The sequence below is a fragment of the Thunnus albacares genome, chromosome 17 (genome assembly GCF_914725855.1).
Source record: "Thunnus albacares chromosome 17, fThuAlb1.1, whole genome shotgun sequence".
NCBI lineage: Eukaryota > Metazoa > Chordata > Actinopteri > Scombriformes > Scombridae > Thunnus > Thunnus albacares.
Window position 1 is genome coordinate 13,778,988 of NC_058122.1, and position 28,000 is coordinate 13,806,987.

General features: G+C 38.4%; 1 protein-coding gene across 1 annotated transcript; it reads right to left on the reverse strand.

Annotated features, from left to right (window-relative positions):
- Positions 1-13,640: 13,640 nt before the first annotated feature.
- Positions 13,641-27,995, reverse strand: cacng1b (calcium channel, voltage-dependent, gamma subunit 1b). Its single transcript, XM_044331961.1, has 4 exons — positions 27,755-27,995; positions 18,622-18,696; positions 17,040-17,177; positions 13,641-16,593 (listed from the first exon to the last, which is right to left on the reverse strand). The coding sequence occupies exons 1-4, from the start codon at positions 27,993-27,995 to the stop codon at positions 16,361-16,363; spliced, it is 687 nt and encodes a 228-aa protein (XP_044187896.1). The 3' UTR covers positions 13,641-16,360.
- Positions 27,996-28,000: the final 5 nt, after the last annotated feature.

Genomic DNA, 28,000 nt, shown 5'->3' on the forward strand with positions numbered 1-28,000 from the left:
TCCTCCTCCTCCTTCTCACCTGTGGAGTGGGAAGACACACCATGAATTGATGAGTTCCTATTAGTGATGTTAACAGCTCCCCTCTGGCTGTTCAGGCTCGGGCACAGACAACTACTGCTGCTTATTAACAGAATTCAGATAAGCTTGGACTTTAAAACATGGGTTTTGGTGATGTCAGTTCACTGATATGATAAGAATAAATATGACTTGAGTCGTACGCTTTGTCCCCTCTCTTCCATCTACCTTCTCTATCTCTGCTCTGTGATTGTAACTACAATATACAATCCAATAACTACTTATCCATAGATATTGCACATGGACGCAGTAATATTTGCAGAACTGACTTCAGGTTCAGGAATGAACTACAAACTTCCCTCAATCTCCTTGGAGATTTTAAAGCGTGATTATCCGATGTTGTTTATGATTCTTGTACTTATTTTTAATAATTCTCTTGTTGTGGTTGTCTGGCCATATTTGCTGGTTGTGTGATTACTGATGTTGTTCTCACATCTCTCTTGAAAAAAGAGATCTCAATATCAATAAGACTACCTGATTAGATAATTTTTTTTTTTCAAAAGTAGCAGACCAATGCACCTCAATTGTTCTGTATTTTACCTGAATCTTGGATTAATTTTCACTTTGTAACTGATTTACAAAGAAATCCTGCAAGAGAGATAATATTATATTCGTAAGTCGTACAAATAAGTGATTTTTAAATGAGGAAATGTTTTTCTTTTAATGACACACACCATTGATTTTCCCCGTTGCTTTCTAAATTGCCTCTGAAATTACATTTAGAGATGAGGTGGCGTGCGGGCGGTGATGTTGACGGTGGGGCGTGCTGCAGCCGTCTCCTCATTGTAAACAATTTGTTGTCTTTGATAGCCAGACTCACTCATCCGCATCAGCCCCCAAATGCAGCAGATTAATAATACAGGCGCATACACACAAATGATCATACATGTATGTCACCTTTGGAAAACACATACTTGAGAGTTGAGGAAGTTAATACATTTGACTGACACACACATGTACACGCAGCTACCCAAACACAAGCAAATCTGACTGTCACTGTCTGTGACGTGTGTCTGTTTCTTCATGGACATGCTCATCATTTGTCTATTTCCATCCATGGGCTGAGTAATAGCACAGAATAGTTTTTTTTTTCACATGTCTGTATGCATCACCATTTAACTGACAATGATAAAGATATTTCCTTAGCAGAACAGAAAAGGTCTCATTTGTCACAGAGTGTCAGTTTGACCTCTCTCGGAGCAGAACATAACGCTTCGGCTCTGTAGAAAGTGATGAGAGTGGTTGGTTTTTAGACACAGCAAAGAAATTCAGCAGATGTGTACATGAGCGCATGTTTATATATCTGCCTGTGTCTCTGTCAGGCTTGGTTTGTCATTTTAGATGCGTTCTGTCACTGCATGTAAACAGTGTGAGGATTAGTATGCTGCACAACGCTGGCTTCAGGTGTGAAATGGACAGCAGTTTAACATCTCAGAGAAATAACAGATAAAACCAATCAAAATCATTTTGAATCTATTACACATGGCTGGAAATTACTCTAAGGTCTAGTTCCCAAATATGAGTAGGTCATACATGATATACAAAGAAAAAAAAATAAATGTGTGAATGATTCAGACATTATTAAAATAACCCCTGGCATGTGAAAGTAGATTGCAGTAGTAAACCTTCACCTAGCTGATGTGTTTAAGAACCAAATTTATTATTGCATCTTGTGTAAATGTCATAACTCTGCAAATAGAGAGGCCACAATTTAAAGTAACTTACTTTCCTTTGATAGCCGACATTTTAAAACACAAAAATGTCATGGCGGTGAATAGTCTCTTTTCAAGGTTAGAGAGTTGAGCTTAGTGCGTAGACAGAAAGCAGAACCTAATAGCAAAAAAAAAAAAAAGTGCTTTGAAGAGGGAGACAGACAGATGGAATTATGTACATGTAAAATGAGGAGCTGGGTACATACAGGACTCATAGCTGTGACGCACAAACGTGATGCATATTGAGACAAAGTAAAAATAAGAGCAGTGCCAAAACAGGATTGATCATAGGTGGGTGGACAACCTAGCAAGATACAGCAACATGATGGAAAAAGTGAGACAGCATTAAACCCATTCACATTTTATTTATGAGATGTCATTATACCGTATATGCTTTGACAGCTTTTGTCAATGCTGAAGCAGCTATGTATGTTATGGAGGAAATGTCCCGTAGCCATGGTTGCTATCACAGTGCTGGAGGAGGCTGATGGACACGAGGGGAGCGTGTCAAGCTGAATCAGTACAGAGAGCGGCTGTGTCAGTAACACACAGCTCTGATCAGTTGAAGGCACGGAGAAACTGCTCAACTGTGTTTGATCCTGAATACAGTTAAGTTTTGTGGAAGACCTGAGGTGAGCGTCTGTTTGTGTGTGTGTGTGTAGGGGGGGATCTATCTCTCCTACTCTCTCCTTCTGTTCACTGAAAAGGAATAGTTATTATTCTTCTTCTGCACACCAAACCAACAACACTAACATCTACTTTAGGGATACAGAAGCCAGAAGTCACCCAGCCATCACTAAAGCCATTGTGACCTTTTCTCCACCCGACCACAACGGTGTGATCTCTCCTTCCTTCTTTCTCTCTCATTCCTGCTTTCACTCTACCTCTCTCACAGTCACCATGGTGACTACGAAGCTCAAACCAAAGAGGAAGCATATACTGTATAATGAGAAAAATTGAAATTAAGATTGAGAAAACTTTGGCTGTACTTGTGTGCTTTCCTCCCACATTGCCCATGAGTGAGTCACGAGCCTGCATGATGGAGATGAGAGCTTTTACCGAGCATGTGAGAAAAATGGTTCTGTCAAGCGTCAATTAGCCCATGAGCTGTACTGTACTTTTTTCCTTTGTTTGTAGCCTTACCTGAACGAGTGGTGTGAATGTGGCGTGGTTGTTTTCTTTTTTTTGGGGTTATATTGTTTCATTCTTACCACGGTGACAAAACCCCCAGAAAACAAATTACACAGTGACCCAAGAGCGGTGGCCCCTTTGACTTTCGTAAATGACTTGGCTGAGAAAAAACTTGAAATTTTCATATTGCACATTGCATGAGACCTCAGATTTCTGTCGACAAACTGCAGCACTAGCCTTTGATCAAAGTTCACAGGTTTGCTGTTTGAGTACAGGGAAGAATTACTTTGTGAAACAGGATGTTTTAACACACTTTAAATTCCTGTTTGCTGAGTCATATCAGAGTCGTTTCTAAACTTATATTTTTTATTTTATCAGTCATCTTGTCATCACTCCTTATGAAAGAAAAAAGAAAGAAAGTAAGAAAGAGGGAAAGAAAGAAATGAATGAATGAATGAAATGACAACAGGTAAAGACGGTGACACTATTGCTGTTTGCTGTTCTTTCAGACACTTTTCCAAAATATGTTGTCGTCTCCATGATTACCCGCTGCTGGCTTTGTCAGTGTGACTATTATTCATCTCCTCTCTTCCTGTCTCTGCTCTTCTCTTACATAATAGAAAAAAAAAAAACATAATGGCGGTGCTCAAATCTATTTTTCAACAAGGGCCGGACTGAATAACGCCTCCATGCCCATCATTCTTAACAATTGTTTCCTGTGTGTGTGTGTGTGTGTGTGTGTGTGTGTGTGTGTGTGTGTGTGTGTGTGTGTGTGTGTGTGTTTTGGGCAATTATTGCCTGACCTTTTCTTCCACATCTCCTCCCTATTGATTATGAAAACAGACTTGGATTAATAATTCACAAAAAAACAGTGGGAGTTTTGACTACTCTTGTTGCCCATGGCAGCAAGACCAGTGCATGTGTTTGCGTGTGTGTGTGTGTGTGTGTGTTTCCATTTCCTTATGAGTATTTGTGCATTATAGGGAGCATTAGTGTGTACCTGCAGGCGTTTTTGTATTTGACATATATATTTTACACCAACTCAAACCCTCCAGAGAGAGGAAATGAACAGTACAATATGGGTCATTGTGAACATTGTCATTTCCACTTGTTTGAAGTGTCACCATAAACACATTCTGGCCACATCTCAGTGTAGATCTGTATCCACATTCTGTAATCAGGTGACACTGAGTAAGTTCCCACGCTAATCATTTGACTAAACCTGGTTAAGGCAGCACTTCAGGTACTGACAATGTCATACAAACATCTTTATTTGATTATAAGTTTCAAGTGTCTGTTATTACCACACGGCTAGGCTGGTGGGATTCAAGGGTGAATCTTCACTCAGTCTTTGGGGGGGCCGAGTGGGGAGTGAGTGAGCAAATAACAGTGTGTGTGTGTGTGTGTGTGAGAGGATAATGCATCAGGTTGTGTATGGAAGCAAAGCAAATAGTTGCCATAATAATTGGAAATATATCACTGAATACCAAATTTTGACATTTAATCACTGCTGAATACTTGATGTTGAAATTTAAATACCACAGAATTTATTTCACTGACATATTTGACTTTCACTTGATTTTCACTTTGTGAAATTCTCAATAGTCACTTTCAAGTTGTGCAATTCCAAAAACATTATTTCCAGTATTTATTTATTTTATGGTTCTCAAATTCAGATAGATAATTCACATGCGATCCATCCCTTATGTTCAGATCTGAATTTTGGTATCTGAATTTCACTAAGCATATTTGAGCAACCAGTTTTAGAGTTTTTGACTTGATTTGAATTTTTCTATCTTATTTGAGCTAATTGAGCAACTTCAATATAGCTTTTGAATATTAAGGAGGACTTTGAGAACCCAAAAATATATACTGGAAATAAACTTTTTGAAAGTGAGCAACTTGAAAGTGACTATTTAGAATTTCAACAAGTGAAATTCAGACCACAAAAATTCAGAAAGGTGGTTTTCAAAGTCAAACATTTCAGTGCAATATATTCAGTGGTATTTAACGACATGAAAGTATTCAGTAGTGATAACATTTCAAAATGTGGTATTCAATTGCTGATATAATTCAAATTATTATTGCAATTATTTGCTTGGTAACTCACCTCTGTCTCTGCTACACTGTCACTGCCATCCCTTTCCTCCTTGCTGTGCCCTGTGACTACATACTGATTCTCCTAAATGAATTACAGCAGCAGATGCATAATAGTGAGATAAGGACAGAGAAATGTGTGCACGTTGGATATGGATATGTGACTCACATGATTAAAAACACAATTATCTTTACCACAGCCATGTGTAGGCACATTAAATGAAATGTTAATTCATGATGAGATTTTACACCTGTTTTCACTCACTTGTTCATCTACTGATTGCTAAATAAATTGCAGGTTTGCACATATTATGTTTGACAGTTATTCATCATCTATTTCAGTTTTGCAATTAGGATGAGTTAGGCAAATACAGAGAATGAAAACAATCAGTGTAAAGTTAGTTAATATTAAGTGCAGAATTGCCTTTAATAGCCTATAACTGCAGACATTTTCCCCCCTTTGCCAATGCTATAATGAAATCATCCTAAACAATGCTGACAGTTTGTGGATCTCACTTGTCTTTAGGCTGTTTCATAAACCTTACCTTATATCTGGCCCCTTCCTTTTCTTCCTTTTCTCTAGCGAATAACTCATAGTTGCTGAGATGTTCTGACTGAAAGGCAAACAGTGATAGAGGATCAAATCATTTATGTTCTGACAAACAATAACCATACACATAAAACTAACATTATTGTGCCTGCCTCTTAGGGATATAAACAGTTTGGCCCTTTAACTTACTAACTAACACATACATAGCATACATACATGTAAACACTGCAACACTGATAGGAGAAGCAATATTAATAGTTAAGAGACCTCAGGATGACAGCTAGTGATATGGAGGTTTCTTGCTAACCAAGTTCTACAAACTTTTTTGTCTCACTCTGATAAACTCTGAAATAATGAACTTCAACACAATACGTGACATGCTGCCAACAATATTGTTGTGTGAGTGTTGTTTGAGTAATACAGTGTCTTGGTGCTTACCTCAAACCCGCATCTTATCAGTCCGCTTTCTGTCTGTCTTGTTTTACTGGTAGATGTGCAGACACAGTATCTTCTTTTGTTTCTTTTGTGGTACGCCACTAGGCACTAGTACAATGCCTCCACCTGAGTGAGCGTAATTAAACACAGAAAAGTAACTGGCAGTGCAGTTTCATGAGCTTGAACCTGTATTGTTAGATGACAATTTTTTTGGGGGGGGGTCAAATTTCCCTCTTTAGTACATTGGAAGGGACATGTCATGCACGGTGGGATTAATCTCAGTACAGATGGAATAGCTGCAACAATATACCAGTGCAAACATAAAGGACATAAGTACAAAAAGAGAAAACATACAGTCCACAGCTCCACTTACTATACAATTAAACTAACTTTGTGGTTTATCAATTGTACAGCTTTGGGAAAGAAGCTCTAGTTAAGGTGTTCTGTCCTGCCTCCTATTGACTTGTACCCTCTGCCAAAGGGGTGACGCAGAAAAAGATGGTGAGCTGGGTGGAGAGGGTCATCCGTAATCTTTATTGCTTGTGAGATGGTGCGTTGTGGGTATATGGAGTACAGTGTGGGGACTTTGCAGCCTATGATCTTTGATGCATTAGTGATAATTTTGCCCATTTTCTTTATTGTGTGCTTAGATGTGTTTCCGTACCAGAAAGTAATTGAAAGGACGCTCTGGATTATGACTGTGTTGTGATTGTGGCTGCATTCCCTTTACATGTGCAGGTTTCAGCGCCCTTATATTGTGCAAGCTGGCTCTCTGGCATGGCTTATTTGGACACCTAAATGCAACAGAGCCATTGTTAACGTTATTATTTACATCTGTGCGTTTCCTGCTTCTCTCTTAAAACAATTTTGAGGTACCCAAATTAACATTGAAATGGGCTTCCTGTTAATACTGGCCATTAAAAGATTCTTCCTAATGCACTTACAATGTAAATGATGGGGGACAAAATCCACAGCCCTCATTCCATGCAAAAATGTATTTACATGTTTATCTGAAGCTAATCTGAAGCTTCAGTCATCCAAATTAGTCATCAGTGGATATCTTTCAACATTACAGTCTTTTTAGTGCCAAAGTCCCTCTTTTTGTTACTATACTTCCATTGCAGCTCAACAGGGAAACACTGTCCGAGGAAACACAAAGAGGGAATTTGATGCTAAAAAGACTGTAAATGTGGCAGATATCCACTTGATATGACTAATTCAGAATGCTGAAGCCTCATATAAGCTTCAGATAAACTTTTAAATGCATTTTTACTCAAAAAGAGGACTGTGAATTTTGTCCCTGATGACTTGCATTATAAGTGCATCATGAAGGGATCTTTTAATGGCCAGTATGAACAGGAGGAATGATTACAGCAAGAAAAACCTCTTTCAATGTTCATATAGGCACCTGACTATTGTTTTAAGACAGGCTTTTTTTTGGAACCTATCCTTTAAACCTTTTTGCCTTTAGATGTGGTTGGACGCATACTTTGACCTTCATCTTTGTCTGACCACAGTTCCTTTATATTTCCTGAAAGCTCAGTTTTCCCCATTCAAAGTAAAACATGAGGCTGGCATTCTCAGATTTACATAATGACAGGATTAGTCTGAACGGAGGGCCAGACTGAAGGCCAGAGAAAAAGATGTATTTTCAGATATAGATACTTCTTTACAGGGGCATGTAATAACCTTTGACAAATTATCGTTGGTGATTTCAAACTACAAATGAAACTCAGATGATGAATTTACAAAGTGAACATCCCACAGTGTGACAGACAGTGTCTTCTTTACATCAACTTCTACAGCCCTATAGATTCTAAATGTTTCATCAAGTGATATAAACCTTGTGATCAAAATATTTACTCGAGCTGGTAATACCCAGTAACCACAGTCTCTGAGTTCGATTTCGATTCCAACCAGACACTAAAGCTGTTAATTTAATGGCTTAATCCCCTTTAAACCAGACAGGAGGAGCTAATTAATGAAATGTGCTGCTGCACGATTTGGATGGAATAAAAAGCTGTACGTACACGGACCTTAAATCCACATTGCTGGAGACTAATGTCCAAGCTTACATGACATATTTAATATTAGATTTATCTCCTTATCTTCCCTCTCTTCAGGAAATTTATTTGTTGAAATACAAACCTCCCTTGCCCTTCCTTGGTATAATCTCACCACTTGTCCTCCTCTTTTCTTTCCAGTATCAAAGCAGTAAACATATGTGATTTAGTCAAGCACTCTCAACCCAGAGGACATTTCATCTCCACATCCATGCTCTGCCAGCTCCTCTGCCTCCAGGCCAGGGTGCAGTATGCAGCGTACAGTACAGATGAAGCACTGGTAGCGCCTTGCACTGTTGCACTGAGTTGGATTGCCTTATTACAGGTCTATCTCCTCTCAACAGTCACTACCGATCCAAGTCATTAGACAGCAGAGTGCCTGCTTGAGAGAGCACTGGAGCAGAAAGATAGAGAGAGGGGACGGAGGGGGGAGGGAAGAGGGGAGAAGGAGAGAAAAAGCAGATAAAAAGAAGGCGGAGATGGACCAATGGCTCACTGTCACTGTGGAAAGAGAGAGGAATCAGAGGAGGGAAAGGAGAGAGAGAAGGAGGAGAAATGAGGATTGAAGCAGACTCAGGAGAGGGAAACAAAGAAACAGAGTGACAATGGAGAAAAGGGAGCATAATCTGCTGCCAGGCAAGAGAGAAAGACAAAGAGAAGAAGATGAAGAAAATAGAGAAAAAGATAAGAAAACAAAGATGTGAGACAGAGAAAGAAAAAGGGGGGAAAATCTGGGTGAAGAGAAGGGAAATGGGAAAGAGAGAAGTGGGGATGTGAAGTAAAGAGAGAAGAGTGACATGATGACCGGAAGGACAGAGCATCAGAGACGCAGGTAGGACTGACAGAAAGACAAATACAGAAATACTGTACCTAAGCAGAGCAGAGAGAGAGAGAGAGAGAGAGTTAAGGTGAAAGTAGCGCCTCAGGCTAACTTGAGTGTCAGTGTCAGTGTCTCCCTACGGTGAACAGCTTAGTTCAGTAGAGTAGATCGCTTGTCTAAGCAAACTCTGTTGTCTCTATCTCTCTCACTTTGTGTGTGTGTGTGTGTGTTTGTGTCTAGACTGGATTCAGTGTTACCTTTTTGATCGAAAAATTCTAGTAAGAACAGGACAAAGTATCAATATTATCAGCAAAATGACAGCATATCAATCAAAATATCAGCATATGAATCATATCAGCGAAACCAACTTAACACCAGCGGTGGAGGAAATATTCAGATCCTTTACTCAAATAAAAGTAGACATACTGTAGTATTACAGTATCTAGAACTAATATAAAAGTCCTGCATTGAAAATGTCACTTGAGTAATAGTATGCAAGTATTATTAGCAAAAGGTACTTAAGTATCAAAAGTAGAAGTACTCATAATGCAAAAAAGGCATCTGTGAGTACTATACTGCTTTAACATTTTAGTTGATTTTATATACTACTGGGTAGTTTAATCTATAACAGTGTATCATATTTTATAAATTCATCATACTGTATGTTTTGCGTGTCAGTTTTTAATGTGTGAAATAACTGCAGTGAAATAAATGTAGTGGAGTAAAAAGTACAATATTTCCCTCTGAATTGCAGTTTAATAGAAGTATGAAGCAGGGGCGATTCTAGGATCAGACCTTTAGGGAGTCTCAGCCCCTAATGAGAACATGATACACATACAGTGTCTTGCAACCCTGCCTGCTGAATCACTCATCACTCTAGGTATGATATTTTATTTAAATCAATGATACTTTTAATGAATTCCTAGTAAGTAAGTATGAACTAGTGGTAAATGAAAAATGGAATATGCTGTTTGCAAAAGTATTCAACTCCTTTCACTTTGGCAAACCTCAATTCAATTACATATCCAATGTTACCTTTAGAATCACTGTAATTAGTTGGGTGGTCTATTGTAGTGTTATACATAATAATAATGGTTTAGAATGAACAATCACAGATTTCTATACAATACACATGTTTTAGAGAGAACCCTTAGTCAGTTAATGAAACCTGAGACAAACACTAAAAAATAATGACCAGAACTTTCCAAAGTAAGTAAAAGATCAAGTTGTAGCGAAGCAGATATGAGGAGAAATGTACAGAACATTGTTTCAAACTCTGAACCACCTGGGCACAATCCAACATATCATGCAATGAAAAAACCATATTGTCAAATCAGGCCATCCCTCCAATCTGTGAACCTGGGCAAGAAGCAACCTGGTACGAGATAACAATCCGAGACCAAGAACTACTTTGAAAAAGTTCAGTGGCTGCAATAAGAGAAAGAGTGCATGAGTCACATTCTCTGAATGCTGTACAATTACGGCCTATATGGCATGATGGCAAGAAAGAGGCCATTACTTTTTCTAAAAAATAAGAGGAAAACTCATTAAAGAGCCACATGGCAAATGGTCCATGGTACCATAGTCAGAAAAAATTACATTAAAGTTTTGGACTTCATACGAACCCTCACTTTATTGTGTGGACTCAACACAGGGCATCACCCATGTACCCCAATCCCAAAAGTGAAGAACAGGTTTATAGTCTGTTGCTTCAGTCTTGGAGTGGCAGTGATCCAGTTCAATCCATGTTATGAAGAGTCAGTCCTGAGACTTGGAAAATGCTAACTACAAGTGAAGTCCATGCAACTTGATACAGCTTGAACTGAAAGTGTGTTTTTTGTTTGTTTGTTTGCTTGTTTGTTTTTGTTTTTTCTCGGCTAAACAGTTAATGTTTTGCCACTATAACAATCTTGACTTCACCATCTGTCCACTTTCTCTCCTGGTTCTTCCTGCTCTCATGCTCTCTCTTTGTCCTCTCTATCCTCCTCCCTCCGTCTTTGTGCTGTCAACCAAAAGGCAAACATAACAACCAAATAGAGGATTTATAATATAATAAGAGGTAGGAAGATGGTGGACAAACCATATCAATTAATAACATTATTCTAAATTAATTTTGGGTTGCTGTGGGCAATGCAGTCAGGTAATGTCATTTTGACCTTATTCTCTCACCTGAACCTGGCTGTTTTGCTAATAAAAAAATTGTTTATCCATCTATGAAAAAACAGACATTTCTTTAGGGTCTAATATGAAATTACTGCCTTGGAGAAATCATGCTGCATCTGAAACAGAACAAAACAGAGAAAGATGTTTAAGGTTCCAGTGCTTCAATTCACTGTCCATAAATGTTCTGTAAATATACCAATTCCATCAGAATGTGAAACATTATGACTACTTTAACTAAAATAAAGTGCATCAGTTAGCTTGTTAGCTGGCAAGTGTGCAAGCAGACTAGCTCAGAGTGCTAACATTATATTCTGCACCATGAAATCCTAAATTCACTACCTAGCTACGCTCAGTTTTAAACTAGGATTTGTATGAAGTGCAGAACCGTACAAATTTTCAATTTACATTTGTTTAAGCCCTCAGACAAGTTTGCAAAATCCAACGTTAGAGGGCTAAACATATTTCAGAAAATAATAATAATAATTGATAATAATAATTCAGATTTTTTTAGGAGTGCTGAGATGAAATTAAGGTGTGCTTGAGCACCCCTAAAAACAGATTAAAATTGCCAATAGTATTAGTGACACAAAATGGAAATTTATGCTCTAGTAAAGAAGTACCTCAAATTTTTTCTTGAGTAAATGTATTTAGTGACATTCCACCTCAGCTTTGCATTATCAGTGACAGCTGGAGAAAACATGAAGATACTGTCGAACTGTCTAAAAACCAGAAGCGGCAAAGTCATGGAAAACAGCAGCATTCAAGCAATTTAGTTGTTAGAAGTGTATTTAGAGAAGCTCTTTTATTGTTGCCTTGATATATACTCAAATTAAAGGTGTTTGTGTTTCATTTTTGGTAAAATATTGCACTTTGAGCACTTTCTCTAAAAGTGTTCATTTCATTTTCTCTTCTTCCCCGTTCACCAGACTTGCAAGAAATCTATCCCTGTGATTTTAAACCTTTTCGCCAGCTCATACACTCTCTGAGGGACATGGATGAATGGAAAATGCTTGTACTGTACTGCTGTGTGTAGAGAATAGTAACAGCTTTGGCAGCACTCAGTCAGAGGTCAGGAAACAAAATGACAGCTTACATTCATAGCTGTGACTCAAAGGACCAGATGACTCCTACAAGCGTCAAGTTTCCTGATGAACAAAGTGACACAAAGGTGAGACAAACTAGTGGCATTTCTGAGACCACACCTAACCATGGTCACATGTCCAGATGTATTTATTTTAAGATTTTCATTCAAAATCAGTTTACACTTGTTTCTTCTTCTTTTACCAGTAGTATTCAGTACTCATTTCAATGCACATTTTACAAATAGAAGGTGACAAATAGGAGACGAACCAAAGTGAGATTACATAACTCACATCTACATGTTAATGAAAACAGGGCACTCTTATGTTTACACATAATTATTAGACATGGAATATAATTAGAATCCACCTTTTTCATAATGTGCAAATCTCACATTGTTTGTTACCCTGCAAAGATTATTATGTGATGTTGAATGCAATTTATTGTCTTCTACTGTCATCATATACTGTATATTCTAATGCAATCTGCCCTTAGTGTTATAAAATAGTGCTTTTCTATTCATACAAAATAAATAAATAAATAAAAACATACATCTATGTTGTATTCAAAGAAATTCACATGGTGGGAATGTAAGGTTTGAAACGCATGATATTTTCAGTTAATTGTGGAAAATTATAAACTGTTAGGCTTCAGCTTCTGCAAATAAGAGATTAGATGAGTGTGAGGGTGTTGCACACGTAGGCTGCTGCGTGGTCATGTTTTCGCCACAAACCAATTATACATGAAAGCAGTATTACAAGCATTTCCATGACCTTTTCCACAAGCAAAACAATTACAAATCTAACAGCATAGAGTTTATTTTTAATGGATAATTTTCTTTGGTCCCTTATTTACAGAGCCACAGTTGCCTGTGCACAAAGTTTGAATGACTTTCCATGACGTAGCCTATAGCATTAAAATATGGCATCCACTGTGCAAATGTCCAAATTTTCTAATAACTATTTTGTGCTCCAGCCTCAGAAATAAGCATAATTTATAAGAACAACTTTTTTTTCAGTTTGTTTTGCAAAATATTAAACTAATTGTCTCTTACATTGGAATCAGATATGGAAACAGGTATTGGGTTTGAGCAAATAATATAAAAGAGAATGGTGAGGGAATTCCAGGGATCAGAGCATAAATACGTGCTGGGCTCTGTCTTAGTATATGCTCTGCCTGTGCTGTTCTCATTGCTCTCAGGTAAGGGTCTCATGAATCATTTAGGGAGCTCCGTGCATCTATTACATCCACTCCTGAAAAGCCCTGACCTACAGTGTATAGGGTCTCTGGAGCATTTCCAATTGGTTTGTCTCTCAATTTGACTACATTTTCTGGTTGAGAGGTTCCCGGAGTGAAGGAGCTCTGTGAATGTGTGAGCGACGACACAAAGATAAATGCTTGGTAAAGAAAAGACTTGAAGTCCCATTTTATTTTCTGAATAAATGTGCATTCATTGACTGACGCTGATAAACTTATCAGAATATAATACAGAGGAAAGACTGTAATGTGTTGAAATCATATCCACGGTAATGGTAGCTAAAAGACTAAAAAAAAAGTACAGATGTCATACCAAAGTGGAAATTTGCCTTGTACTGTGAGCAAGAAGTTATACAAACATCAAACAGCATTACTGACCTTTTTTAATAGCCAACATTTATTTTATTTCTTTTGAAAAAAGACAATCATGGACATATACTTAATCAGAGAATTTACAAATATGAAATAATATACAAATCAGGTCTATTGTTTAGTGTTTTTCTCATAAAAATGTGTTTTTATGCATGAAACATCTCCAGGTTTATTGTATAAGCTTTATTATGCATAGACTTTTCAACTATTAATTCATTTAAACCACAGCTGGCTCCTGTCCAGCTGAACATGATGGCAGGATTCATGTCATCATTGTAAATCCTGTAAAATAGTCACAAAATGAAAAAAAAAAAAAGAACATACATGTATCGTGTCAGTTTTCTAAAATACAAACCTGTACAATGACGAAGTAAATTTTGTGATTGCTGTAAGAAAAATGGAAAAACGTTCTTCTCAAAAGGACCTCAGAGCTAAATATAATCACTTCTGCTTGTGTTCCCCTGTGAAGCTGCATCATTTAGGCAACTTTAATTTCACTGCACATTCACTGACTGAATGACTCGGGGGCCAGAGTGACTCACTGAAAAATAACATGTTGGAAGTAGATTATTGTTTTGCTAATAATATACAACGTTTGTGTAACAGGAAAAAGAGCAAAATAAAAATTACTGCTGTCAGGTGAAATCTGATTTTTGTGTTTTTTTTATTGATTGTACTACAACTGAAAAGGTTATCTATGATTTGAACATGAATATAATTAAAAAGTCACTTACCAGAAAATCTATCAGTCAGGGTTTTCATCCGACAGCAACAATATAGTGTCTACAGAACAGAAAACTGAATGTACAAGTGAATGTACTGAATGTTCAATGTACAGTTTTACAATCAAGGGCAAAATCTGTCAATCATCTGTGTCATACTTATCCTAAATATTTCAACTTTTGGCATATATGGCCCCAAAAGGAAGGCAACATAATTTAATACATCAATGCTAATAAAAAAAACATCAGTGCCACAAACATCTATATTTCTTCTAAATGTTACAAAAATTCTCTACGGATGTTTACAATATATTTTATGTGAAGATATACTTCAAACCACACAGTTATGTAGCAAACTTTCTTTTTTTTCTAAACTTTGTATGTCTGCTGTTTTACCTATTTATTTTTTAAAAAAATGCCCACTAAAAGCAGATTACATTCACTAACATGTAAAGCATGACCCCAAGGTTCAGCAAATATTAAGGACAATATCATGGATTGGGGCTTCTGGACTTAAGTCTCCAGGGGTCTTGAACATTGACCTGAAATCAATGACTCGCGTCAACAAGGGAGTATCAGGCAAGTGGTCTCTCTCTAGACAATCAATGGCACAGACTGATTGGAGAAAGTCTGTGGAGAAAGGAAAAGACTGCAGAGACAGTAGCCCATTTCAATGATTCACTACCTCATTTTAAACAGTGTTAGAGTACAATGGGTCACTGTTTGTGTGGTCAAGTTTTAATCTTAGTGGGAGTTTGTTTCCAGAACAGTGTAGTTCAGTACTGTTTTTTTCATACCTGGTCTTTTGTATTCCTGTCTAAATTGATCTAATCATTCTTAAGGTTTGATCATGTTTTTTTGTTTGTCATAGAGTTTTATTTTTGTCTCATCCGGTGCAAAACAGTATCTTAAAATCCTTTAACTTTCAGTAGAGTACCCGATATAGTAACCTTATCTGCAGTTTGACAGTTCATATTGTCAGATTAGCCACTAATGATCAAATAACATCATTTCTTAAAATGTCTTCAAATGTCACTTGAATGTCTTATGTGCTATTATGCAGTAATGGTTGTAATAGTAATAGTAGTCAAAGGTTTGGACACACCTTCCCCATGCACTTGAATGAGAAAGTGTGTCCAAATCTGTGACTGGTACTGTACATATGTGTCAAAGTCAAATATTCTGACCCAGGTCTTGTCGAATCCAGCTTTGCAGGGTGATTCAGAGGTGTTTGCATCTTTTTCCACATTTACTACAAATTGTTTGAAATTTTAAAAACATATCACGCATTTCTAGTTTGACTCATTCATTACTTCTAGACATCCACTGGTCACAAGATATTTTAGTATGTACATCATTTTGAGGAGACTTGAATCTTGCTTGAAACTGGTAATTTATCACAGTGGACATCTAGTTGTTTTTTTTCCAATAAAAGTTATGTCAAGCTACTTTATGGTCATGTGGTAATGTGAAAAAAGCAGAGCCACTTGTTGGTGTGTTCAGGTGCTTGCTAAAAGCTCAAACACCCTATACATAAGACATAACTGCTAAAAAGAATTGCATTAAAGAGCCATTTTCACAAAATAACAAAACCCCAAACACAAACATGACAGTAAGCATGTGTAGGCCTAAAAAAAATGATAATGTTAGTTTGAAAGAATCTTGCTTCAAAAAAGGTGTTAATTGGCAGTTGATTTCACTAACATGAACTGAAACCATTGAATGTTTAGAGGGTGGAATTTCAGGCTATTTGAATGCTTTGGAAAATAGCTTACAATAATCATACAGTAAGTACATGGGATTAGTCATTAAAGGGCTAATACATGTAAAATCATTTGTAGTTTCTGTCATTTCAACCAGCTCTTTAGATGCATCATTCGTGGTTAATCTAAGATTTCAGGTTCAGCGTCCATGCAGGTCTCCCAGGGGTTACGTGGCATGTGGGGCATGGAGATGAGGAGCAGGGCGACTCCGCTGAGGATGAGCAGGGTGAAGGAGGCGCAGGCGCAGGTAAAGGACCAGGAGTAGTAGTATTCAATCCAGATGGTCTCGTCACTGTCAATCATGCGCTTGACAGACTGGCGCATTACTTCGACAGAAATGATGATGCAAAGGCCTGCGTGCCAAAACAGTAAGAATGGGTTGTAACGGACTGGAAAGAAGCAGATGCTTCACTTACATTCATGGCATTTATGTTGTCATATCTGTTTAATCAAATGTTATTACAGTTCCACATTTTCACTGCAAGATTGTCAATTTTGTTTTAGCTTTGCGCCTGTAACAGTGAATACAGCGCTAGATGGGATTCACACCCATCACAGTTAATTTAACACTTGGATATTTTGAAATGTCAGCCCAGAGCTACATCAACTCTATCAGCACGTGCCAACTCTAAAAAAATGTCAGTGGCTTGGTCACTAAAATTAACTACAAAGACAATCATCATCAAAAGAAGAGGTGTGCATGATGGTGACATTGATACAACTCATTTGAATTTGAGTTGTAACATAGAGACAAGAGTACAAGACAAAGGCTGATCTGGGATTATCGGCCATAACTGACCTGCAAAGGCAAAGAACATCCCAGCAGGCCGGAGCAGGTAGTCACGCCCCTTCCCGAAGGAGAAGATGACACAGAGTGTGCCCATTATCATGAAGAACAGACTGAAGATGGCGATGGCTGCCGCTGAGATATTGTACTCTGAAGAGAGGGAAGAGACAAAGGAAAAGAGGAAAGAATTGGGAACAGCAAGATAGAGTGAGAAAGGGAAGAAAAGAGGTGGAGGGAAGAGAGACGGCAAAGCTGTAGCGATTAAAAAATTGAGAGAGTGAGTAGGAAACAGAGGGATGTAGTACTGTTTACATAGCAATTGTTTCAATACGGCACTCAGGCGGGTTATGACACAGATAATTAGCCTTTAAATTAGCCTCACTTTAAAAAACAACAGTCAGTTACCCAAACTGGCAAAAATGCCATTTGCATGACAGATAAGATGCTGCAGGCTCATAACAAGATCTTTAGAAAATCTCTCTGTCTTACCGCCTGACTCTCCTCCTAACTGTTTGTCAGATAAACATAATCTAGTCTTTCCCTCGCCATAACACCCCAACTGTGATAGAAATGATCCTTGGAGCATCCTATTCCATTTTAGCACCCCGACTGTGGAATAACACCAAGTGTAAAATAACCTTACAGTCTCTCCAGTGTAGGTCGGCCTCATTCTGTGTCTGTTTGAGGACTGTTGGTTTGTGTGACTATATATGTGTATGTAAGTGTCAACCCTGTTCACTTTTGCCTTCTGTGTTATGTTTCATCAACAGATTTGCAGGCTGCCCAAATTCACTAACTTATTTTTTTTTTGCATTGATTCAATGTAGTTCTTTCTCTTGGTAAAGTGGGTGAATTACATCATTCTCAATGTGTTAAGTAAAGCTTTTAAAATCACTCTTTGTATGAAATGTATTGTACAAATCAAGTTGCCCTTGCTGTTCCTGCCTGCACACACTTATACATAGTTATAAAATAAGTGACCATTATGTGTTTTGCATTATAGATACAATATACAGTCCTGTTGTACCTATACAGTGTATGTATGATGTAACGTAATGTAATGAAGCTGTTTCCTGGAGATAGGTTCACTTTGAAAATATCAATCTAGCTAACGAAGAAAAGATGAGGAGATGACAATCAGGTTGCTTACAGATTACTCCCTTATCTGATATGAAGGACAGTGCACACTATAACTGGGTTTGCATTCAAAGGTTTTCTCATGATGTTGAAAAAAACGTAATCTAGGTGGCTTTAACAGTTCCTACAAAACATATTTTCAATTGCAAATTAGTTGTGTATGAATGAAATGAATTTGTAGGAGACATAGTGTTGTGTAGGGGGTCTTATATGTGACATAAAGTGCACTTCATGTGTTGTATTTAGATTTGTGTTTGACGGATATGTGGTATGTACTGTATATGCATGTATGACACTCTGTTTTACCTGATTTACTGTTCACCATCTTTCCTTTTACTTTACTAGAAAATGGTTTTGTTGTATTTTTTTTCTCATCAGAGACGTTCAGTTAGGTCTCTGAGAAAAAAAATGGATCTGTTGTAATATGTAGTTTGAGTGTCATTGAGGAGGCACCCACCTTTCTGGGTCTTGACTTCAAAAACTTCAGCTTCTTCCCCAGATGTAAAGTGTTTGAAGTAGGAACAGTTTTTTGCTGCAGAGTAAGACAGGGAGAGAGACATGAGGCATAAGACATGAGAGACACTTTATGCGGGTGGATGCAAGCAAACCCAGCAGCTTGAACCTGTGCTTCTTTGGTTGAAAGGCATTCTTTATTAAGCCAGAAAATTAGTGCTTGTTATACTGTATTTTGCCCAAGCATAAATAAAGCCTATGCAAAATATCAAATATCTAAGTATCCAGCTGACTGGGAAGCATGCAAATTTCTGTAAAATAAAAACTAGGAATGCTAAGTACAACTTTTATAGAAATAGTCTTTCTCATGATTTTCGTAATCTTAAACAGTTCTGGAACAGGATGAAAAGTATCCTTAGCCCCAGTAAAAGCTCTGTTGCACAGATCCATGTTAATGATGAAGTTGTCCATGATGGTTTAGTTGCTATTATTTCTTAAGTTTTCAGTCATTATTCACATTCACATTCCTCTGTTTGTAGTTCTTACTCTTTTGTTTCACTTTATTTAAATCATCAAATTGGCAACCTAACTACCAGTGGCTAAATTTTCTGTCAGACATATTTTACCCATTGAAATTATGCAAGTTATTTCTGCTCTTAATGTTGGCTGTGCTCATGGTCCCAATGGCTTAGAGGCTAAGTTTATAAAATTAGCTTCTCAAGTGCTTATTTTCCCACTTGCTGACCTATTTAATCTGTCCCTATCCACTTGTAATCTTCCATCTATTTGGAAATGTGCTAAAGTGACTCCACTTCATAAAGGTGTAGGCCCCCTAGATCTTAATAATTAGACCAATTTTTATTATTTGTACTACAGATAAAATATTTGAAAAGTTAATTTTTAATCAAATATCACAGTACATTAATGATCACAATATTTTATCCCCATTTCAGTCTGGTTTTCGTTCTAATGTTTCTACCATTGTGGCCATTGTAAAATTTTCTAATGATGTATTGTCATCTTTAGACAAAGGTTATTTCACAGGGGCAATTTGTATTGATTCAACCAAGGTTTTCGATTTAGTTGACCATTATCTTCTTCTTGATAAACTTTATGCTATTGGTGTCTCTCAACAGGTATTATTTTGTTTTAATTCTTATCTCCATAACTGTTGTCAGTGTGTTTCTTTTCATCACAATCAATCAGATTATTTAATTGCTGAAAAGGGTGTACCACAAGCATCTATCTTGGGACCTTTACTTTTCTCTATCTTTATTAATGATCTTCCTAAAATTTGTTCTAATTGTTCTGTTCACTTATATGCAGATGACACAGTTTTATACACATCTGACTCTCATATAACTAAAATTCAAAGCTCTCTGCAATCAGAATTTTCTTTTGTTCAAAACTGTTCTTTAAATAACAATCACATATTGAACAAGCAGAAGTCTTGCAGCATGTTATTTGGTACTAGTTATAATCTTAATCATTCACCTGCTGAGTTGGTGCATCTCAAGGGGCTTATCCTCTATTTAAAATCTGAAATAAATAAATAAAGCCAGACATCTTTCTCATTTCTAAATTGGTAAAGAATCAGCATGCACAACTGTTGCAGTTTCTCTTTGGCTATTTGATCAACACCGCCTCCAAATCACAGCAGTGTTCTGTGACTTGCTGTCATCCTAAAAAAAACAGTCCCTCACTTTCCTTCATATTGGCTGTGTTTACTTCTCAGAAATCAGTCCATACCCATTTCTACACAAGAATGACACATTTCTGCACTTTGCTTGCCCAAACTCTTTTGAACACAAATTTCAATATAGCCTCGTACAGAAAAGTGATTTTCCAAGATGCAGTCATTTCCCACACATCCATTTATCTATTTGTTGAGGGCAGATGGGCTGAGAGGGAGGGCTGGAGAGGATGTAAAGGCCAAACCTTTCCCCCACTCACCATCCTTTCTTGCTGAGATTAAACCCATAAAGCAGACAGGTGCTGTCTCTGTCCACAGAGATGGACAATATTTGTGTGTTGGTGTCTGTGTGCACATATGTGTGTGTACTTGGCAACAGAGGAGCTGTTTGTTACACAGGATGAGAAAGAATCACTAGAGGTAACCTAGCAACAGGCTGCTGCAGGTCTTGGCTAGTCCTATCTATTTAGGCATGTAAAGGCATATCAAGAGTGTGTGCATGCATAGGTGTGCATATGTGCATGTGTGTGTGTGCGTGCGTGCGCAAGTTGGTGGTAGGGAGAATTGGAGGTGGGGTCACAGTGCAGCTTGAATTTGCAAATATATTATTTTCATTAATCTTTTCTCAATAGGTGTCTTTACCTCTGGGGCTCAGCTTATCTAAGCTAATGTGTGTTTGTGTTGGGTGTAGCTGTAAGATTTACCTCAGTCTCTATGAAGACTGTTATCTACCCACCACACAAAGGTAAGACAGTAAGACCTCTTATATAAACAAAGGAAACTTTGAGAGACTGAGCCTTTAGTTATTTGTGTGATCCCATTGAATTAAGAAAGATAATGTAGAGCGCAGTGAAAGAATATTAGTTAGGATAGTGACTGATTTTCTTAGGTTTAGTTATTGACAGTTCGCCCCCCATAGTTACTGTCACTATGTCTTTCTAGCATGTCAGTTTGCAGTTATAACGGTGGCAGATTTAGCACTCAAAATTTGCTGTAATTTAAAAAAAAAGCGGGTCTTCGATTTCACACAGAACAAGACAGAAGCAGATGTCTCATTTTAAGCTGACAACCGTGGATTTTGACGGCTTAACCCTGTTTGGGTCAAATTTGACCCATTTTGACATTTGAAAGCAATAAAACACCCTAAATAACATTCTTTAAGTCTGAAATGTTATGATTTTTTTCCAAAGTGGCCCAGAATATACAAAAATAGAAATATTTAAAAATGATTTATTATTATGATTGATGGTTTTAATGGTTATAATAAAACTTACTATTCAAAAATGTTGTTGCATTGTTCACTTTCAATAAGATTCATAGAAATAATTAAGGCTGTTATGTTCTCCTGTTTTATATAACATGAGATCATAATGTAGTGTGATTGCTGAAGTGTTTTCTCCATAAACAAATAATGTCACACCTAAAGAAAACATTCTCTCTGCTCTCTGAAACATTAATGAAGGATAAATCACCCATTTATTAATGACAGTAATAATTAACAGTATATGGATGCAAAATACATTTGTGGTTCAAAGTTTGGTATAGGGACTAACTATAAAGGAATACTTGAGGCGGGTCAAAAATAACCCACTTCATACTGTGAAGGGTCAGAATATGAACAGTATGTAAGGGTTAAGTGATGCCTGATTACCTGATATCAGACAGAATTGTCAACTCGACTCGGTGGAGTGAGTGGATTCAAAGGTCTGGACCCAGGCAAGGTGTCTGATGCTGGCAGATTTTATCAGGTGTAGCTCGCCAGTGTAAGATAATGCTAACGCTACATCTCTGTGAGTTGGTTGAAAAGACTTTTTTCTAGCTGATTCGGTTTAAAAACTGAGAAGCCAGTGAAAGGGGTCTTAAATATGAACAAACATGATATGATGCTAAAAGACTGAGGAGAAAGCTACATATCCATAAAATCAGCATCCTCAGCAGATGATGATCCATGTAGAAGAGCAGGAAATAAAGAAACAGAATTGTTTTTGTGTGCTGCAGGTAGTTAGCCTTGGTATTATGATACATATATTTTAAATTAAAATGTAGTTAAAATATTATTCTATAAACCTTGGCTTGAAGGCTTACTATAGAAAGAAGAACAAGTATTTTTATAATGCAACTGATATAGTTAACTATTGGCATGCTCCTTGCCTTTATACTGTTGGTAGTGACAGCAGCAGTTCTAAATGAAGCATTTCTCTTAAATAAAAAGTCACGACAGGAGAGGAAATCTCTTCTTTCCTCAGTACTTTATCTTGGTACTAAGACAGAAGACAGGAAGAGCAGTTAGGTGTGATTCATCCACATGATTTATCCACTTTGCTACATTTTTTTAGTTTTCACTGCCACAACAGATGCCATTATTATTCTTTTTCTCTGTTGCCAAAAACACACATCTGCGTTGCTATTACTAAGTGCAACCACAATATGAGTACACCATAAAACACTTTTTGCATTGAAAGTAAAACTACACTGCCCAAAAAAGGTAAACAAAATAAATCTGGCTTGTACTGCAAATCCAGATGAGGAAAATTCAGTGTGGAGGAGAACATCTGGGTGCGTATCATTGACCTTGCAAGTCTGGCTAATAGGGGGATTTAGTTCCAGGTGGGAGAGTCATTAGAACGAAGTATCGCCTGTCATTTTAGTTTTGCCTCTTTCCATTAAACTCTGCTGACACCTCCTCTCTTTAATATGCAACTTCTCCTTTCCCCTTACCTTTGGCACTTTGACTCCTCTCCATCCTCTCCTCTCCACTTGCACTTTTGCATGCATTTTAAAAGTTTTTCTGTTTCTCTCTTTCGCCACAACTTCTGCTTTCTTTCTTTTTACAGCTAGTTTCTCTGTTCATATTCCTCCTTCCACTCACTATCCACCTATCCTTGACATTTCTGAGGATACATAACATCAAACTGACAGAATTATTATGGTACCATGTTTTTACCCATAATGATATCTTTGGTCCTGGAAATAGTTTCTATTTCTTTAGGAGTGTTACGGAAGATGGGTTTTTCAGGTGATGGGGGGGCTGTTCTTTTTCTAGCCACACAGAATGACCAACTAATTCTGGGTCAATGTGAATAGGATGGGTGGTATTTGAATGGCTATTCCACCAGGAGCTCTGATAACTAGGACACCACAGTAAAGGAGAGTCCTTGCGACCCTTGTGTTCCTGTAGTTGCATGTATGTGTGTGTGATCATCATAATCACCACAAACCGCATCCTAGCACAGCATTCTGTAAATGGGGGCAGCAGTTATCTCTGAATATGTATTTCCTTTTATATATTTCAAATTTACATAATGAGTAATGATTCATACAAATTTTGGACCTTGTTTTCCAAATGCAAAATCAGCACCACACCTCCACATTTTTGGCTGTGCACCCAAAGCAGAAACCAGACAAACCACAGAGGAAAATAACTGGGTATCTAGAGAGTGAAAATGGTGGCTCAAGGTGAATACCCGTGCTTTTAAGGGCATGAATTGGGGGCACCAGCCAGGTATTGAGTCACAGAAAGAAGTTGAGGAGGAGAAAGGTGTTTTATTTGAAGTGTAAGTGGTCAGGGGGCAATCTCTTTCCATTGTAAAGCTGGAAAAAACATGTGATGCTTGACCACTTGGAAACTGTAAAACACAGCTGCAAATAAACACATTTTCCCTTGCCTCTCCTTGCACATATGCATCGTAACACATACATGCACACAAAAGCACTATTTATGCTCTTTATTTTCCTGCAGAGGAGCATGATGTTATCCATAAAGGGTCTGTTTGATTTTTTTTTACAGCTCTCAAGCTGTCATCATGCGTCATTTGTGGGAAGCTAATTTCAAAAGTCATCTGGGTGCAATGCTTTGCTGCCATTGTTATGCAACCTCTTCACAAAAGCAGCATAATTGTGCCTATATGAAAAAGTGTTTGTGTATGCGCCTCTTGACGACTAACTCCCCGTGTGTTTGGGAAAATGCAAATGCATGTTATTAAGTCCAATCACCGCTGCTTGCTTGGGTATACACTGTTCATCAAGGCTGTAATCTGTTATGGTGCACTCTGGATCAACTCTGGGTTTTTTTTATGATTGTGCTTTGCTGATGTGCTCAACACTCAACCTACAACACACATTAAATTGAGAACTAGATAAAGCAAAGCTGGTGTGATGTTGTTTGCCAGTTACACACTCCATTAGGCTGTAAACTCAGTGGATTCTTACTTAGGTAGACAAATCTATAATTGTATTAGAGCTCTTTTTGCCCCCTGAACCTCACAGGCATCCTATAAACTACCTGAGCAGGATGTTGAAAGTCAAATGGATGAACTAGTGCAGGTTGAATATTGGAATATTAAATCTATGGAAACTATCAAAATAACTCCATGTTGCAGACATTGTCAAGAGGTGTTAATGTTGTCTGTGGTTGGCTGACTTGCTAAGTGCAACGCTATTATACACTCATAAAATTTGCAATCTAGCCAAGCCTTCAGCCTGAAAGCACTCTATCAAGGAAAAAGCAAACCGCTGAAGTCAGACAGAAATATGATCCTTTTTGTTGTCAAACTCACTAGCAGATTGACAAATGAGATGCCATTAGAGAAAGCAACTGTTTGTAAGAGAAGAAATTTCCAGACACCTTTTTTTGGCCACTGGAGAAACTCTGTATTTAACTTTTCCCCACAAGCCTCAGCCCTGCCTGGTGAGGACGGTCAGTAAAACTCACTCTGAGGAGTGAAAAAAGAAATCATCAATCAGCATCTCACCCAGTGTCATCTCAAAATTAGGTGGTGTGACAAACAACACAGAGCAATTGCGATCTACTCCCCTAATAGGGACACACCACCACACTCACCAACCACATTAGATCCATTTCTGACGACAGCAGGGCCACAAATGGGGAGAGATGGGCTTGTATAACCACAACTGACGTGGGAGCAAACAGCAGTGCAGCACACTTTTTAAGATAATATGACAGAATGACTCTTTTCTCCTTATCACCCAAGTGTGGGAAAAAAATAACTTTGTGGGACTGTAGCCAAGAGAAGATTTTTCTTGCCACACACTCTGACAGGTGGCAGCAGACATGGGGAAGGTGGAGCCCTGCGTTACTGAGCTGAACTCCCCTTGGCGCACAGCTGGGAAGCAAGAAAGGCGAGGCAGCCGACAAGTTTAGTCTGTCAGATGGCTTCTCTCTTTCAATGTTGAGCATTAGAGAAGCAGTTGGGATTCTACACCGGTACCTGACACTGTTTTACTGCTGCTGTCAGGTTGTGAAGGTATTAATTCATCATAGAGATAGGAGATATGGAGTCAGTCAGCTACAATATGCTCGTCATGCATTCCACAGGTGATTGACTTGTGGGATGGGAAAAATCTCTCACTGTTGGTTTTAACAGATAGAAATTTCTGTCTCCATTCTGTGCCAAGAAGGTGTTTTGGACGCCATTGATATCCCTATAGCTGCCACATTTTTATGGCAGGCATACATCTTGTCTAGTTGCATTTACTGGTCCTGTTTTTCTGGTTCCTAAACATGCAATATATAAAACGTAGTACATCTCTCTTCACTGAAAGTCCCCCCCCCCCCTTCTTTGGACACCGTAAAAGAGCTCCCCATTACCCCTTCAACAGAGACATCCCTGCCTCTATCCACCCACGCAGACTTCTGCTTTCTTCCCCCAATCCCCTTCATCCCTCCCGAGTCTCCCAGGTGTACTCTAACTCATGAGCTGGAGCAGGAAGCCACACTTCATTAAGGTCTGTACTGATCCTGAGGTGCCGGAGCCGGAGGCTAAGTCAATGATAGAGCCAGAGTGAAATCTCTCTGTTAGTCTGCAAGGCACGAACACACAGCCAGAGGCCAGCGAGACACTGTTTACCCCAGGGCTGGCTCGGTTCAATTTTGGCTCTTGTAATTAAAGCTACAAGGCTATTTTTGGAGAAGCAGACTTTTTAAATGCACGACAGAAGGGTTTCGACTTACTTTTTTTTGGAATCACTTACTGTATGCAACATTATGCAAGGAAGGGAGAGAACATCCTTTTTACCTTTTTATTTTTTTGATACAGATGCTGTAGTGAGCGACCTCTCCCACTTTTTGGTTTTTCTTTTTTTACGATTAAGCAAGAGTTTGGCCACAAATTGGTGGGTTTAAGCACCGTGACATCAGAATTTACTCTGGGAATTAAGTGCAATCCCTAAAAACTGCTCTCTAGACAGTCTCGCATCTGAGATCAAAGCCAACCTCAGATCTACTGTGAGTCAGAATGAACAAGGGGTGTAGAAGTTAAATTGCACCCTTATGAACTTTTATTATAGAGAATCAGACAAAATACTGACAAATGATGTAATTCCTGTTGTGATGTGAGAGATGCGACAACAGAGTTACGAGAAAATGAGAGAAATAGGGCCTTAGCTGTGAGGTAAATGGGGCTCTGTTGGCCCAGGCAGAATGTTTTCATGTTTGTGTCATGTGTAACTGTGAAGTATAGCAGCAATGCTCTTCCATTACGCACTTGACTTCAGCTGTTCGAGTGTGCTTAATTGGCAGTCTGTTCAGAGACTTCCTCTGTGGAAGATAATGATGGTTCAGTGGAAGGCTGGGCATAGAACTGTTGCACATTCAGTCCTAATGCACGGCCATGTGTGTGTAGTGTGCATGCCAACATACTGTATTTGCTGGCATGTGTCTTTGAGAGGGGAGAAGCAAAAAAAGAGGAAGGAACAGACACACAGATGGAGATTGAGAAAGCAGAGTGGAAGAGACACTTTAGACTCCAACCATTTCTTTCCCTTCTCTACTTCCACCAAGACAGTCCTTAAAATGATTTGTAGTATCAAAGCAGCAATATTTGAGGGTTTGATGTTCCAGGATTTATGGAAAACTTAAATACAATTTGCTTTGTCTTTTTCTGATACATATGCAAGGATTAATGAAAAATGTGAGGTGAAGGCAACCCCCCCCCCCCCCCCCCCCCCCCCCCCCCCCCCCACCACCACCACCAGTTCTGTAGAGCTGAAACCCACATACATCAAAGTCAAGGCTTAATTTGATCTTGTGATACAGGAAAGCAGATAAAAGGTAGCAGATACACCATGAAGGATGTTCCCACAATATCCAGCTGAAGTCATTTTTTCTGCTGTTTTTTCTTAATATTTCATTCACTTTCCACCACCATTTTTTCCTCCTCTGTCTTTCTAAATCTGGCAAAAGACAAACTCCTGATTGTGACTCTACAGTTAGGGCAGCTGTCAGCTAGCAACCGCACAATAAATTCACTTTACAAATAGAAAAGTTTTACCTATACATATTACATCTATGTCTGACCACATCAAGTGTCAAGAAGACCTTGACATGAACCTTAACTGTAAGCACAAGCAAGAACCCTACTCACAAAACCACATCATCAAACAGCCGACTTTCTTTCACCAGCTGTAAAATGAGGAAGCTCCGTACCTCCAGGTAAACTGATGGGGCCACAGCCTTTGCCCTGGGGGTCCTCCTCCACGATGAAAATGCTCTTCTTGCAGAGCCTCCAGAGGCCAAAGTGGGCCGCCTCGCAGGTAGCGTTGAATTTCTCCACCCGGGGGCTGAGCACAGCCCAGTGGTCAGTCACCACGGCCGCCAGCATTGACGACATGCCCACCAAAATCACCACAGAGGTGATCTTGACCTTGGTCGCCTGCTCCTCATACATGTTGC

What these genes read in the sequence shown, in the direction of transcription:
- cacng1b (XM_044331961.1), bottom strand. Translation starts at nt 27,995, where the DNA reads ATGTATGAGGAGCAGGCGACCAAGGTCAAGATCACCTCTGTGGTGATT. An exon ending in TGAAGTCAAGACCCAGAAAG is followed by an intron (nt 17,178 to 18,621) that starts GTGGGTGCCTCC and finishes CCCTCTCTTCAG; the next exon opens with AGTACAATATCTCAGCGGCA. An exon ending in GATGTTCTTTGCCTTTGCAG is followed by an intron (nt 16,594 to 17,039) that starts GTCAGTTATGGC and finishes TTTGGCACGCAG; the next exon opens with GCCTTTGCATCATCATTTCT.